Below are 14,909 nucleotides of genomic sequence, written 5' to 3' on the forward strand. Positions count from 1 at the left end.
GTCCTCTTGCAAGCAGGCAAGAATCTTCCGTAAAATAACTTATCTCCTGCAAATTTATAATATTTGCATGTTGCACTGCTTTATTATCAATTGTCGATCGATGAGTATCACTATTATGTAGCAAGATGTGTTAAGAAGGCCCCTTTATTCAGATCTCCTGGAAATGACTTCTTCCAACTTGGGACCCTTGTATTATCTATGCAAGTATGTATGAAAACGATTATGATGGTGGTGGTGGTGGTGATGATCATGAGACAATGATGAATAATGTTGATAATAAATTAATTTTTTAATGATGATTATAAATATGATTATTATTATTATGATAATTACATTACTTTTCCATCAAAAACTATCTTCTAATTTCAAACCTCCTCAGAAGCAAAATCACATCTAAACATACTGACATGAGTATGCATGAAGGTCATGGACTTCTCATCTATATCTGAAGTCATGGGAACTATTAGTAAATGTAATAACCAGCTTGGGTAAGTAACAATAGAAACTGTGTGGGTAGATGTTTCAGGAAGGTGAGATTTTAATGAAACAGAACTTCCTATTGAACAAACGTGTTAAAGTGATGACAGCCTTTAGTCATTTAATCTCGCTTATACATCAATGACAACTACTTTATTTGCTGATTACTGAAATATTTTAAGATTATCCACTTCAAAACAAACAATTGAGTTTTGAAATTCCAAGGTATGCATTCAATAGGAAATACTGTACTTCAAAATCAAAATGTTTCATCATCACCATCACCACTAACACCAACATGATCCATTTCCCCACCACCGTCATCACTTCCATCATTACCGGAGTAATATCACACAAATGGTTGGGGTTCCAGGCATGGAAAATGTTATTTTCTTTTTTATTATTTGTTTTTTAAAATTTTATTATTATTATAATTTTTAGTTGAGATCCCATCTGCATTGACTGGGGCCCATAACAATCATTTTAAACACACTTTGTTAGAAAGATGTTTTTGCATTATTAGTACCACAGCCTAATTCAAATTTTTTTTAAATTTTGTTTTCTAAATATATTTTGTATTTAATTTCAGGTTGGGGCCCTTATGTTTGGGGTCCTGATGCCCTGCATCTGTCAGCCACGAACATAACACCACTGTTACTACCATTAAAGATGTACTGTCCCTTGCAAAAAAAAAATCAAAAAAAAAAAATCATAAAAATAATTTTTACTTGCCCATTTTGAAGTAACATAAAAATTACCAACTTGAACATAGAAATTAGTGTATTTAAAAAATGCTTACCCATAAAAACCATCATTTTACAGCGAAAAAATGATAGAAACACTTCAGTCACTGGAAGTGTTTTCTTATCTTTATTATAATTATCCAGTTAAAAAATCAGGGAAATATTTTTTTAATTAAATGATTTCTATGCTCAAGTTAATAATTTGTACGGTACTGCAAAATGAGCAAGTTAATTGAAAAATTATTTTTTATGATTTTCGTCATTTTCAAGGGACAGTACATCTTTAACTACACTCAAATAATACCCGACTTCCCCAGTACATCTATAGTCAAAATACAACCGTCTCTTTAAACATGTGTCGCCACAAGCAATTTTAAGCACAAACATAAATAAAAAATTTATCCTGTAAGGTTGATGATTCATCTTCAATAAGATAATCTATTACAGGAAATCAAAACAAATTCTATTTTCAAATACACCACTTAATATTGCTAATTTGAAAACCCATTGTTTTACAATAGAGTGTCTAGGCTGCATGTGCCTCAATTGTTGCCAAGTGGAAACTTATCAGTGTAAACTGTAAATCAAATCTTAACCTATTAAACTTATGAAAATAAAGTTATAGCTTTACTATAACAGAAAAGTTTTGAAAATTGAATTTCAACTTAATGCCATTTCCATGTTCTTTATATAAAGGTTATTTTTTTAATTTTTTAATTTTTAATTATATTTATGATAAATTCCGACATTCCAAAAAAAAAAAAGAAAAAAAATAACAATTTTTGATTTGAAAAAAAAAAGACCACATGAAACAAAGATCGGAATAATTCAGTCTTGGCTTATTGTTACCGAGCAAACACAACACATTCGTGAACCTTATGGTTTGGTATGTCACAAAATAACGTTAACACTGTGTTGCAGGATCGTTCAAACGTTATGCCGTTGTGAAATTAGGTTATAAGCACCTACTTATGGTTCTCCAAAATAACGTTTTTAACACCAAACTGAAACGTTATAATAACATTCTTATAATAATTATTTTTAACTGGGTAGTCATAACAAAATTCCTTAATATAAATTCATAGTAGATTACTACCTTGACACATTTGGGTGATATAACTTCAGACTTGGAAAAACCTTTTTTGACAGTGTCAAATGGCTGGGCAACACAATAGGAATCACAAAAGAAATTATGTACTAGGCAAGATTTTAATCTAACTTCAGTTATGGGCAGGAATTAATTCAATATTATCTTAAAGAAGGTTGAAAGTGACAGATCTTTAAAATTTCTTATCTCTTATTGTTGAGACATAATTTTGAATTCCTCTGCCATTAAGTTAATTAGATACAATATCATAAATGTAACCCATACAAGATCAAGGGTTACCTTTGGGTTTTATACCATTGCTCTTTGTCTTTTTGCATGTATTGTCTCTGTATTTGAAGACAAAATAAATGATATGAAATGTTTAGTTGATAATCATTATCGTCAAAAACATTTAAACTGTGCTCTGAGTCAAACACATCTTAATGTGGCTGTATAAATTAATTTGTGGGTAATAATGCACTGAATAAATCTCTTTTGAAAGTCAACACATCTAGGATGACCTCTTTTAAAGTTTTATTCATGGTGCTATAAAAATAAAACCATAATACTAAATACAGTAGTCAAGCTTTCATTTGTTTGCAAGCTCTTCTTAAGTTATAAAGAAAAATGAGTTTGAAGATGTGGAATGATGTTGGTGTGTGGTGACAGATTAGAAAGATGACTTTTTGACAGCTAATGGAGTTCAGCAATATGGCCTGATCAAACATGACCCTCTTGAGCTAAGACTAGAGGCCTGAGCTAAGAGAGAAGCCTGAGCTAAGAGAGGCCTGAGCTAAGAGAGAGGCAGCTAAGAGAGAGGCCCGAGCTAAGAGAGAGGCTTGAGCTAAGAGAGAAGCTTAAACTAGGAGACGCCTGAGCTAAGAGACAGGCTCGAGCTAAGAGAGAGGCTTGAGCTAAGAGGTAATTAGCAATCAACTTGAAGCAGCGATGGTGGCAAAAGATGAGAAGAGAAACTAGGGAAGTGAGCCGACCGAATGACCCTACTTCAAAGAGAGGAATGACATCTTCAGAAAGTAAGCCAATCACTCATCTATGACTTAAAGTGGATCTCGTTGTTTAATGATTGATTCACACATTGATTGATTGATTGAATGTGCAATACATATATATACACAAATATCCCACAGAAATTGGAAGACATGTATGTCTTCAGCAATTCACTGGTTTACTTTTAAGTATTTAAAAAAAAAAATTTCTGATGCTTTATGCTTAATTAACTAACTATGAAGGTGCTTATCTATGCTTATATCCTAATGTATTACTCTATTCTATGGAAAAAAACAAAAAATATGTTGCCTTTGAAACAAATATTCTCAGGCATTATACTTGGAATAAAATCTATAAATAAATTTCAAGCACTCAGAAGCGATCCATCAGACACGAACGCCAAATTTTTCACCTGAATTTCATGGTAAAATGATTGAATATGGTATAATTTTTTCTGAGTTTGAGTGAGCAAGTCAATAAATCACGTCTGTGATTGCGGAGATCAGAAGAACTATGCCAGCTTGATTCTTTTATCAAGCAAAAAAAGATACCACTTTATTCATAAAAAATTCTTTTTATCACCCACAAAAAAAATTACCCTAAAAATGAAATTAATATCACTTTGAATTACTCATATAAGTTATCAAATATTTCAATAAGTTAGATCTTTTTTTTTAAATGATTTTGCTGGTGTTTTACTTCAAAAATTCTTAAATTTCCTGCCAAATATATATGGGTATTGGAAAACTATTAGACACATTTAATTGACGAAAAAAATGCTGCTATAATTTTCCTGACTGCCAAAAACATTGAAATAAACAAAACTAAAATTTTCAAGCTGTCATACCTAAAATAATAATGTTTTATTAGAAGCCTATATTACTGAAAATGAAACAATTGATAATGCACGCATTACAAAAATAAACTGATGCATATATATGTCACAATTTCCGAAAGTTTCTTTTACTGTAATTTTGATTTCATTTGTCATTGTTTGTATTAAGTAAGATTTCGACGATCTGAAGAGATATGCGACCCACCAAAATCTTTCCACAACCCAAGCATTGGGTCGCGACCCATAGGTCACGGAATGGTGTCTTAGAAAATAGATGTTAATAGTATCCATTCGTGAACATTGAACTTCAATATAGTGCGGTTGAGTCATGTCCTTTATATAGAGGAAAGTTTGTGGGTTTAATATTTAAGCACTCCAAAAGAAGCTGATAAGTGTAAGTGCTAATTGTATGTTGTGAAAGTGACTGCATATTTAAGCTCACACCTAGTATGAAAATGCAAATGGAATATAATGCATAACTTCAATTATATCTAGATGTACACTCTTAGAAAGAGTGGTTAATATTTATAAGCAAAAATACACAGAAGCAATTAATTTTAGCAGACTGCATTCTTGTGCATGTGATCAACCCACATCTTTTAGCATAGCTTGTTGGATACATAAAATTTTACAGCCACTTCCTTATTATCCATGTTTACCTTTTACCAGTTGAAAAGAGGTTATATTTTGAGGTGGCTTCTTACAGTTTCTCTTGCTTTAGTTTTCTCTAGATTCAACCTAGACCATACTAGAACTATGATGTACACAACAAAGTATAATGCACTTGAATTACCTGAGATTATTTAACTGTGTCAATATTTAAACTTTATATTAGACTTTAAAAACCACCTGGAAACAGACTCAACTATTTAAATGATAGAATGGCAATGGAAAAACAAGAACAAAAATTTGTATCCCCTAAAGGAAGGTATTACAGTTAAATATATCCTTAAAAAAAATATTAGGATTACAGGGCAGCTTAAATTACAGGGCACTCGGGTACTAAGAACAATCGATGCATGACCTAATGTAGAAGGAATGAAAATGACAGAAAGATAAACATTCAATTCTATGTCCTTAAATAGGCACTAACAAATGATGATTCAAGTGGAAAGAAAAACATTTCAATGAATGATTCATTGTTCACAGGTGTAGCTAATGACAAATTGGTGGATGTTTGTTGTAGGTGCAGTAATAACATAATATATGAATACAATTTGATTTGTTTTTCACGAATCAACTCCGTCATTATAAAAGCATTGTGATGTAATGAATCTTAATAACCTTCAACTCACAGATAGGAGAACTTGATATCTAATCATATTATACCTTGGGAGGAAGTGATACCAGTTGTTTGAGAAACGATATGAAACTTATGACTTATATAACAAATCTCAATATTTATTAATATCAGCAAGCATCATTGCTATATTTAAGATAAAATCATATTAAAAAATAAAACTCATAATAAATTTTTGATAAAGGAACTGTTTTTTTAACAGAATACAATGACACCATGCATGAGAGAATGTTGTGTGTGTTTTTCAAATAATTTATAGAACATTCATGAGACACACAACGCAGCAGTGTAATAGAAGTACAACACTTCTGGTTGCTAAGCTGAACACAAGGGTGTGTACTGTAATATATTCATAGTCGTACCATACATTTTTAAAAAGATCACTGAACATAAAGCTTTGTTTCCATACAATCGCTACACGCTATCACCGACAGCTTTCTGTGTGTTGATTGGTCAGTCGAATCGGCGAGCCTTCCCACTTGCGTTGGGGGCTACGCAGTATAACGAATGCACTCAACACACTGTAGCGACAGTGTAGCGATTGTACCTACTAACAACAATGGGGGGGGGATTCTATGTTTGCCCATCAGAAGAAGTACTCCCCCTATTCCCAATGATCATGACCACTGCCATATTGTAAAATCAGCTTTAGGAAAAAACTCTAAATTCGGTATGAAAAAAGTGACCTGGCTATGAAAGAAGGGGAAAGGTTAGCAAACAGCAAAATTCTCTTTTCTATACTATACTATGTTTCAATACTATGCTGCAAATATTCTTTAACTTCATATTACAGTATGTATTGTAGGTCACTGGAGCATAGTATTAATATTTCAATAGTCAAACTTACACCATTAGCTGAAATGCATTCCTCTTTGCTAGTTGCACAATTGCATGCATCCCCGTCATACCCAGGTTTGCATTTACAGCGACTTCTTCTCAATTCCTCGTCACAGATACACTCTCCTTTCTCTGGGCCTGTGACCAAAAAGCAATAGTAGCCATTTCAATTATTCAACATTAGGGCTGTGCAGGGGGCACACGGCCACCCAAAAATCTCTCACCACCCCCCCCCCCCAGTCACCCCCCCTTTTTAAACCCCCCCAGTCACACCCTGTTATTGAAAATGAAATATTTATGATACACTGCAACAGAGCCAATTAGTGAGCCTGAGAGCTCAGGATGATTATATTTTTATCATTTTATTAGGATTATTGTATGTTCATATTAAATTATCACTGTCAGTTTAAAGATTGATACTATCAAAATTATGATTTTTCATTTAATATTTGCTGATAATTTTCTTGTGGTTATAAATATAAAATATTAATCATCAGTTTAAAAAATTAATAAATTGTAAGAACAAAAATAGATCAGAAGAAAAAAAATATAGAAACATAAATACCTCCACAAGGCATGTTGTTATGACGATCACACGAAAAGTTGTCACATTCGCAATATTTCCCAGAAACCACTTCTCCAGGCTTGAGCCGAGGGAAGCACGAACATTCACCACAGACACAAGATCCTCGGCCCGAGCAAATGGTGGCTGACGTTGAATTGTCACTAAAGAAGAAGGGAAACTGTCCATCAAAAAAGCTGGACGCTCACCGCATCCAACGGTCAATGCGATTCTATGGAGAATGCAACACTACAAAGTGCGCGCAACTGATCATTCTTAATGACAAATCATTTAGACTGCCACCGACAATCAACAGACGAAATCGCATCGTCCATCGCTCACATGGAGTGGAATCGGTTTCGGTGGCTGACGGTGTACGAGGCAGCGAGTGCCAATCTTTATTGTATCTGTATACATTCATATATATAATTCATTTCATTTCCATTTTTTTATTTATAATTCAACACATTCAACATGACACCGATAAGAAGTAATTACAGTAATACTATTTGACAATCAATGAATTGGATAAAGGTTCAAGGTCAAAGATTCAAAATAACTTTATTGAAAATTTAAGGAAAATTTGAAATGTACAGAATAATTTAATGTAATAGTGTTAAAAATGTGACACATTACAACATTAAACTACAAAAGGGAAATGTACATAACTTAAAAAACAAAAACTATCAAAAAAAAGCATAAACAAGTGAGACATACAAATGAGCAATTATACTGATTACAATACTATACTCAGGGTAATGCCAAATCAATTTTTTTAATGTTTTCTTTATTTTTACTTTCTGAACAACTTTCCAATTCTAAATATTAAAACTGGCTGACCACAATGTAATTTTACAGATTCCTTAATATCAAAGCCATTTGACTTTGATACTAAGTAACTGATAGTAATTTTTTTAAAATATTATTATTATTATTCTTATTCAGCTTATTTAAATACAGAAACCAGTTTGATTTTGAACCACATTGGCTTGCATCACATTTTCTATCATTACTCTATGCTAAATATTTGCTACGTTAATTTAAAAAAAAAAAATAATATTAATACAACATCTTCACTGAATTATAATATTATCAACATTTTCATGTGCTTTCATCAATAATCAACAGTTTTAAGTCCCTATATAATAATCCTTAAATAATTGTATTATTAGCACTTGTAAAATCGAAAGAGCATATAACTATCTTAACAGGAAAATGCAAACATGTTTCTAAACTTAACATTACTTTCATTTTAGGTTTAACTAGTTTCAACTGTAAAGGTTGTTGTGTTATTAAGTGATCATTATTTAAGTTCAAAGATGCATGTATACTACTACAAAATCAAGTGCACACATCAGAGAATAGATTGCTCAGAATGTTTACATTTTAACCTGCATTATAAAAGTGAGCAAAGTATTATCTGTATGCTTGAAATTTATACAAATTTTAAACCATCTGAAGTTTTCGTCTAAAATTAATACTATTTTGATTAATTTGGATTTATTATTTTATCTTATTTTAGAATATAAATTTGTTTTAAATATTGGCATAATCTCGTTTATACTACATAATACTGACAGTATAATGCTTTCATTCATTAATTATTATTACAACTTTTTACAAACACAATACTTTGTACTTACATGGCGCATGCTTTATCATTATCCTCCAGCCTACTTGTAGCGTCATTGCTGCTACACTCGCATAACCGTCCATAGCGTCCTGGATTGCACTGGCATCCGCCACAGACGAGTGTACCATTACCGTCACTACAAACTTCACTCATAATCTCCTATAATAACAGAAATAATATATAAAAGATTCAGGTTTGGAGAGACAGTGGTCTGACCACCAACTGAAATTCTCTCCATATGAGTACTCAACTACTATAAATCCATGGGAGGGACACACAGGTGTAAACCTCAAACACCTCAAGATCAAGGTAAATTATAGTAGACGAATAAAGAGGACTATTTAAAAAAAAAAATTAAAAAAATTATAAAATTGAGGGAAAAAAATGCACAAAATGATGTCAATTGAAAAAATGGCAACACAAGCAGCTCTAAGGAAGAAATATGTGCGCTTTAAGGCCAACTCAGACAGCGTCGTACAACGCAGTCGATTTGTTGTTGTGCCGGGTCTGTGTGAGTTAAACGCAGACGTGACGGTTTGCGTAGGGGACAGTCACATCATAGAATATTAAACATGTTTAATATTTCTCACGACGGCTTAAGACTGTCCCAGACGATGAATCGCGTCGGGCTGCATCGTAGGACGCAGCATGAGTTGACCTTTAAAGGTGGCACTAATATTATTTCCAGTTATTAAATAACATTTGTTTCTCTATTCGCTTGCACTGTTTTAATTACTTTCAAGTCAGGCTCCGGAGGAAAAAAATTTTTTGATATGTTGCGGAACTGATTTTTCTAAGACAAAAAAAAGTGGTTTGATCAAAAACTGAGCAATGGTGAATGAGATACAGATTTTTGAATATTTAAAAACTGAGGGAAAAAGGTGTAAAAATAGGGGGTTACACCCATTTTTTTCTGGAGTCTGACTTTCAGTTGCACTTCTGCAATATTCTAAATATATGGATAGAAGATGATATTTTCTCATCATGGTTCTATATATATATCTCTGTCTCTTTTTGCATTGTCTTTTTGTGTAGATGAAACTGTTGATGGCTTTCATAACAATCAAATTTTGAAAGCAGTATATCTACCATGTGAATTATTTTAGGCACAAGTCCAAATATGTACTTAATAGGATGTGCTGTATTTCTAGTGCATTATATGATACAAGGTCATGAATACTGAACAGGAAAGTGCATATGTACTTATACCCAACAGACAAATGCTTGGAAAATCTGGGGATTGGCACGTGAAAATATTTTCACACGCAAATCCTAGTTACAAGTTGCTACATTTGACGAAATATTTTTCGTGTGAATTACTATACCACTCATTGCTACACACTGTGTAATATATGACGATACACAGAATTGAATTAGACATCAGCACCATTATTATTAATAATAATCAAATTTGGCTGCATATAAAGCCTGATTTCCAACAGAGTGTAACAATGGCGCACAACAGTGCCAACAAATATAGTATCAATCCATTCAGGCAACAAACAACCATCATTATACACACAACTTTAGCAGATTGTTCTGCTATCTGCGTACTAAGCGAAGAATGAACAAATTTACCTTAGAAGTTTCGCAACCACAACTGCATACTGGCTGAATGCGGATAGTAAGCTCCTCACTGAAACCGACTTGTTTTATAACCACCCTGCAAGTAAGCATAAGTATCATCTTTTAAATGGACCTTTCGGGACTTTCAATCAAACTTAATAAGAACTGGCCAATCAGAACAGGCCCGCCAGGAATATGCATACCTCAAAAGCACAACCTGTTGTCCCACAACCACACATTCGCGTATGATTTTACACATCGTTTTATAGGACCATAGTAACAATAAGGAAGGGGGATGGGAGGAGCTTTTACAAAAGGTCCATTATCTGTCAATCATATTAACCATCAATCATTCAAATTAAGAAAAATAACTTTATTCTTCTCAGATAAGGACTATAGATCGTAGGCCAGTGTACACAATTTGGCTCATATGCACTTAAGAGAACCCAGTACATCTTCTGAGACGAGTAGGGGGTTACCCCGGTGTACTGATCCATAGCCCCCGGGTAGATCAGACAAGAAGAGACCCTTAGGGGAGAAGCAAGTTACTGAACAAGCTAGTCCACACCTCAAGTGCTTTGCGACTTCAGTATATAGTGCTATATAAATAAACTATATTACATTATATTACATTCTGCAAAAAAAAATCGATTCTATACCAGCAACACATCAGTCTGTCATGCTTAGTGTGGATTGCCAAAAAGAATATAAGCAGTTGTAGCACCAGTGGGCATAGCCCCCTCCCCATTGTGCAATTTGACAGTATAAGAGTGGCATTTCTGGTCATCTAGAGGCTGTTACGACTGTTATTAACATTCACTCCAGCAATGGTGGAGTTAATGTATATTAACTTTCTTGGTGAGGAACTCGGATCCCTCGTCTGGAAATCTCTGGTACTGCCACTGATAATAAGTTCTATTTTTGTATTGCTGTTTTGTGCTAGCTTTGAAGAGTAGTAGAGATCTGCACACACAGATAGTAATGAACAGTCAGTGGCGTATTTAGGAGAGGGGGTGCGCAGGGGTGCACGCCCTCCAAAAATTACTCACGCTCCCCCAGTCGCCCCCCTCCAAAAAAAATCATGCTCAAGTAGTTAAGCATCACCTACAATCACCTTATTTTGCAAGTTAACGCCCTTCAACTGATCATCGAGCCCCCTGCACTTCCCTTTCGCACCCCCCCATCAGCACCCAATTCAAGACTTCTAGATATGCCACTGTTTACAGTTCTAAATAATCAGTTATTAAACAAGAGGTTCTTACATTAATATCTGAAGCCAAAATATACTTTTTAGGTTTCACAATGCATTCAGCACAGGTCACAAGGGTGTGTTTAAAAAGTAACTCCATTGAAATGGTTACATTAATTTTATTATTACACACATAAGTTCATAAATTCTGTAATCCTCTAAAATAAGCAATTCAATATATTTTTTGGGGGATTATTAATCAAACAAATGAAAAAGTGATATTGAATTATTTGAAAACTTTGAAAACACATAGATATTATCTATTTATTTTAATTAATAGAAATTTAATTTACCTCTTTTCTGAATTGTCATCACAGTTGCTCAATGTCACTGCTAACTTGAATTTGACAGATTGACCCAAACTCAAACCACCACAGGATTTTGTGTTAACCTGCGACTGATTACCAAGGCAGTAGGCAACATAGTCAACCCTGACATTCTCAGGAGCGTTATCTGATAGTTCCACTTTTGAAGTAATTTTCTGAAAAATAAGCAACTCATATTTCAATTTTGCTATTGTTTTGGCAACAATACAACAAAAATCCAGACAAAGTCGTTATTAAGGAGAATTGTTTTTATACCCTGTTTTGCGAACGTATTTTTTTAAGATTGTATTTAAAAAAATATTAGTTTTCTTATTTAGGAAATGGTTTTGCCAAAAACATCCAGATGGATGAGAAAATAAAAATAAAATTTAATTGGTCAATGTAAACAGTGTAGTAAGAAGATGGTCAAAGTTCTGAAATTTCCATTTTCTAATTGCTGCGGGTGTACTGATTGGCCAAATACAAAAATTTTATTTCTATTCGAAATTATCATCATTGGCAGACGGTCGGTTCGTAAACAAGGTATAAAAACTCTCGTCTAACCTTAAAAACAAATAAGCAGCCTGATCAGACAAAAGTAAAAATAAAAAGGATGTATCATGAGTTTCAATGAGAAAAATAAAAAAACATCTGGGGTATTCCCTAATTAAAGGCCAAATCTGACAGCATCTTATGGCGTAGCTTGGTGCGATTTATCATTGGGGAGTAATGAGAATGACGCAACTATCCCCGGCGCAGACCTATCGTGTTTGCATTTAACTCGCATAGACCCGACATGATAGAAAATAGCATCTGAGTTTGATTTTACACAAAGGGTCTATGCAAAAACATGTGATACTTTATTTATAAATGTATTATTTCTGCTCATTAAAAAAAAACAAAACTATTCTCTTATTGCAGTTACCAATTGAAAGCTGATTTCAAAAGCCAATACAAATTTTTTGTCGTTAAATTACCTCAACCCATAGACAGTGTATCTAATATGGATGAGTTCGCCTTGTATTTCTGCATTCATTCCCTCATTCATTCGTTTATTTTTACACTCCGTAAACTTGATTTGAATTTAATTGGAAAGTTAAATATTGAGAAACACAGCCAAATGAAACAGAAAATTTAAAACAACAAAGTCAATAACCCCAGTAGTGGTGACCAGACACATACATGAGAATCCTGTCTGTGTTTGCTAGAAAAATGCAGACGGAAGGGCTGGAAGATTTCTTTAACTGTTATTTGCTCACTAATTCACCACAGATACTGTAAACTAACATTTCTATTCAGGCATAACACAGAATGTATATTCCTTTACATATCTTCCCCAAATTCTCGAAAATAATCAAAACAGTAGTCCACTCTGAGCATAAATTTTTCAATTATGATTGTAAATTTAACACAAACAATACACAATGTCTGTGTAAATGTGCATAACAATTTACCAATAAAAAGCAGCTTTGTCCTCTAATATGCAGGCAACAGGAAACAATATAGTTGTAAGGATTTAAACATAAATACATATAGAGTACTGACATGATTCTTTAGAGCCAAAAATGCATACCAACAGTAGCAGAAGAAACGCTGAATTTTATCCAAAGATATACCGTGTGTATTTGAGCCAAAAAAAAATACTGTAAAATTCAATTTTAGAAATTGTATGTTTTATAAAAGTGTCTAAACAGAAATTAATCTTCTTTTGGTAAAAGAAAATATCTTGTGCTTGTTATGAAATCATCAAGAATGATTTTCATAGGTACTAATGCTGTGATGCCAATTAATTTATCTTTACTAATATTAAACTTACTTTATAGTTCTGCTCCACAAGTTCAACGACATTGGAGGAATCCAAGGCAAGTTCACCGGCAGTAGCCCCCTGAATATGTTTTGTTAACTCCTGTAAAACAAAACATCTTCACAATGTTATAAAATTTACAAATAATAAATAATGCTTCTATAAACAAATACGATATGTTTTCAAGGGAGTGTTTACTCGAGGGAGACATTTATTTTTGTTAAGTGTGAAACGGATAAGTATATACTCAAATAAACGCAGCTTAATTTCACTGTAAATGTGAAACTACAACATATAATTAACATCAAAATGTGTAATTGCATGATCATAAAGACCGATCCCAACCAAATGATAGAAATATGTTTTACTGAAGTAGAACATTAATAGAATGTGTTGATTCCAAATATATTATTATAATAATAATAATTATTATTATTTATTTTATTTTATTTATTTATTTTTTATATTTATTTATTTTTTTTTTTTTTTATTTTTTTTTTTATATTTTTTTTATTTTTTTAGAATGTGTTGAGAATGATGTTGCTTCCATTCTTATATTATTATTATTATTATTATTATTTTTATTTATTTATTTTTTCTTTCTTTTATTTTATTAAATACCTTGGGGTGATAATTCAAGGAAGGCGTTTATTCCAAAAATTAGGCCCTAGAGGGGGTGTTTATTTGAGGTTGGCGTTTATTCAAAGCGACTGGGGGATGCAAGTACCTTTTTGCGGCTCCCCCTTACCTTGCACATTCCCCCTAGATACACCACTTTTTAGAGGATTAAGTTATATAGATTGTAGACATTTAAATAAAAATACAACATCACAAAAATCTAGTCTTTAACAAAATTAAGTTAAAATGACCTAGTCTTTTCTAATAGCTTACACTGACTTTATATATATATATTTTTTTAAACCATATTTATAGAGGGTGACCCTTCCAGCGTATCCTACAAGGTCGGCTGATATTCAGAGGCACTCTTTAAATAAATGAAATAATGTAATGCTTTATCAGTGAAGTCTCTTTAGGAGACTTAAGGAGTGGAGTTTTTGTCGTGAGAAAAAGTCATGTCCATCATTAGACTAAGAAATGAAATCATCTTTTGATGTGTGATTATAATGACTGGTTGTTTCTTTCTGTAAACTCACATTGTACACCTCCATCTGTGAACTTGTAACAGCAAAGATAGGAATGATGTTATTTTCCTTCATTTTGTTATTCAGTTGGCTGATAGATGGATAATCCTTTACAAAAACAAAGCCATAAAAATTATATTTAATACCTCATGTATACATCATGATAAAAAAAAAATGTTTATTACTGCTGTTTATAGGTGGACAACAACCCTTAAAACACTGCATCACCAATGAGTTTTTATCAATATCATATATGCTAACACTTCTAAAAAACCTAAGCCTACAGAACCATGCAACCAAGCGCAGCTGAATTATATATTTTTTGTCTATGTTTACAGTGCTGATTTGTGGGGTATATATA

General features: G+C 32.8%; 1 protein-coding gene across 1 annotated transcript in view; it reads right to left on the reverse strand.

The window, feature by feature from the left end:
• The window catches only part of LOC117125344 (integrin beta-1-like), a gene marked incomplete in the record, with an annotated part of 37,175 nt that overhangs the window by 7,105 nt on the left and 15,161 nt on the right, over window positions 1-14,909 (reverse strand). Inside the window, 7 exon segments of the mRNA XM_033271820.1 lie at window positions 6,298-6,425; window positions 6,853-7,013; window positions 8,493-8,641; window positions 10,061-10,145; window positions 11,591-11,778; window positions 13,419-13,508; window positions 14,561-14,656. Coding sequence (XP_033127711.1) covers window positions 6,298-6,425; window positions 6,853-7,013; window positions 8,493-8,641; window positions 10,061-10,145; window positions 11,591-11,778; window positions 13,419-13,508; window positions 14,561-14,656 — 897 coding nt within the window.

This window comes from Anneissia japonica, unplaced genomic scaffold, assembly GCF_011630105.1.
Source record: "Anneissia japonica isolate Jap-2015-1 unplaced genomic scaffold, ASM1163010v1 scaffold315_len769609_cov171, whole genome shotgun sequence".
In the NCBI taxonomy this organism is placed as follows: Eukaryota; Metazoa; Echinodermata; class Crinoidea; order Comatulida; family Comatulidae; genus Anneissia; species Anneissia japonica.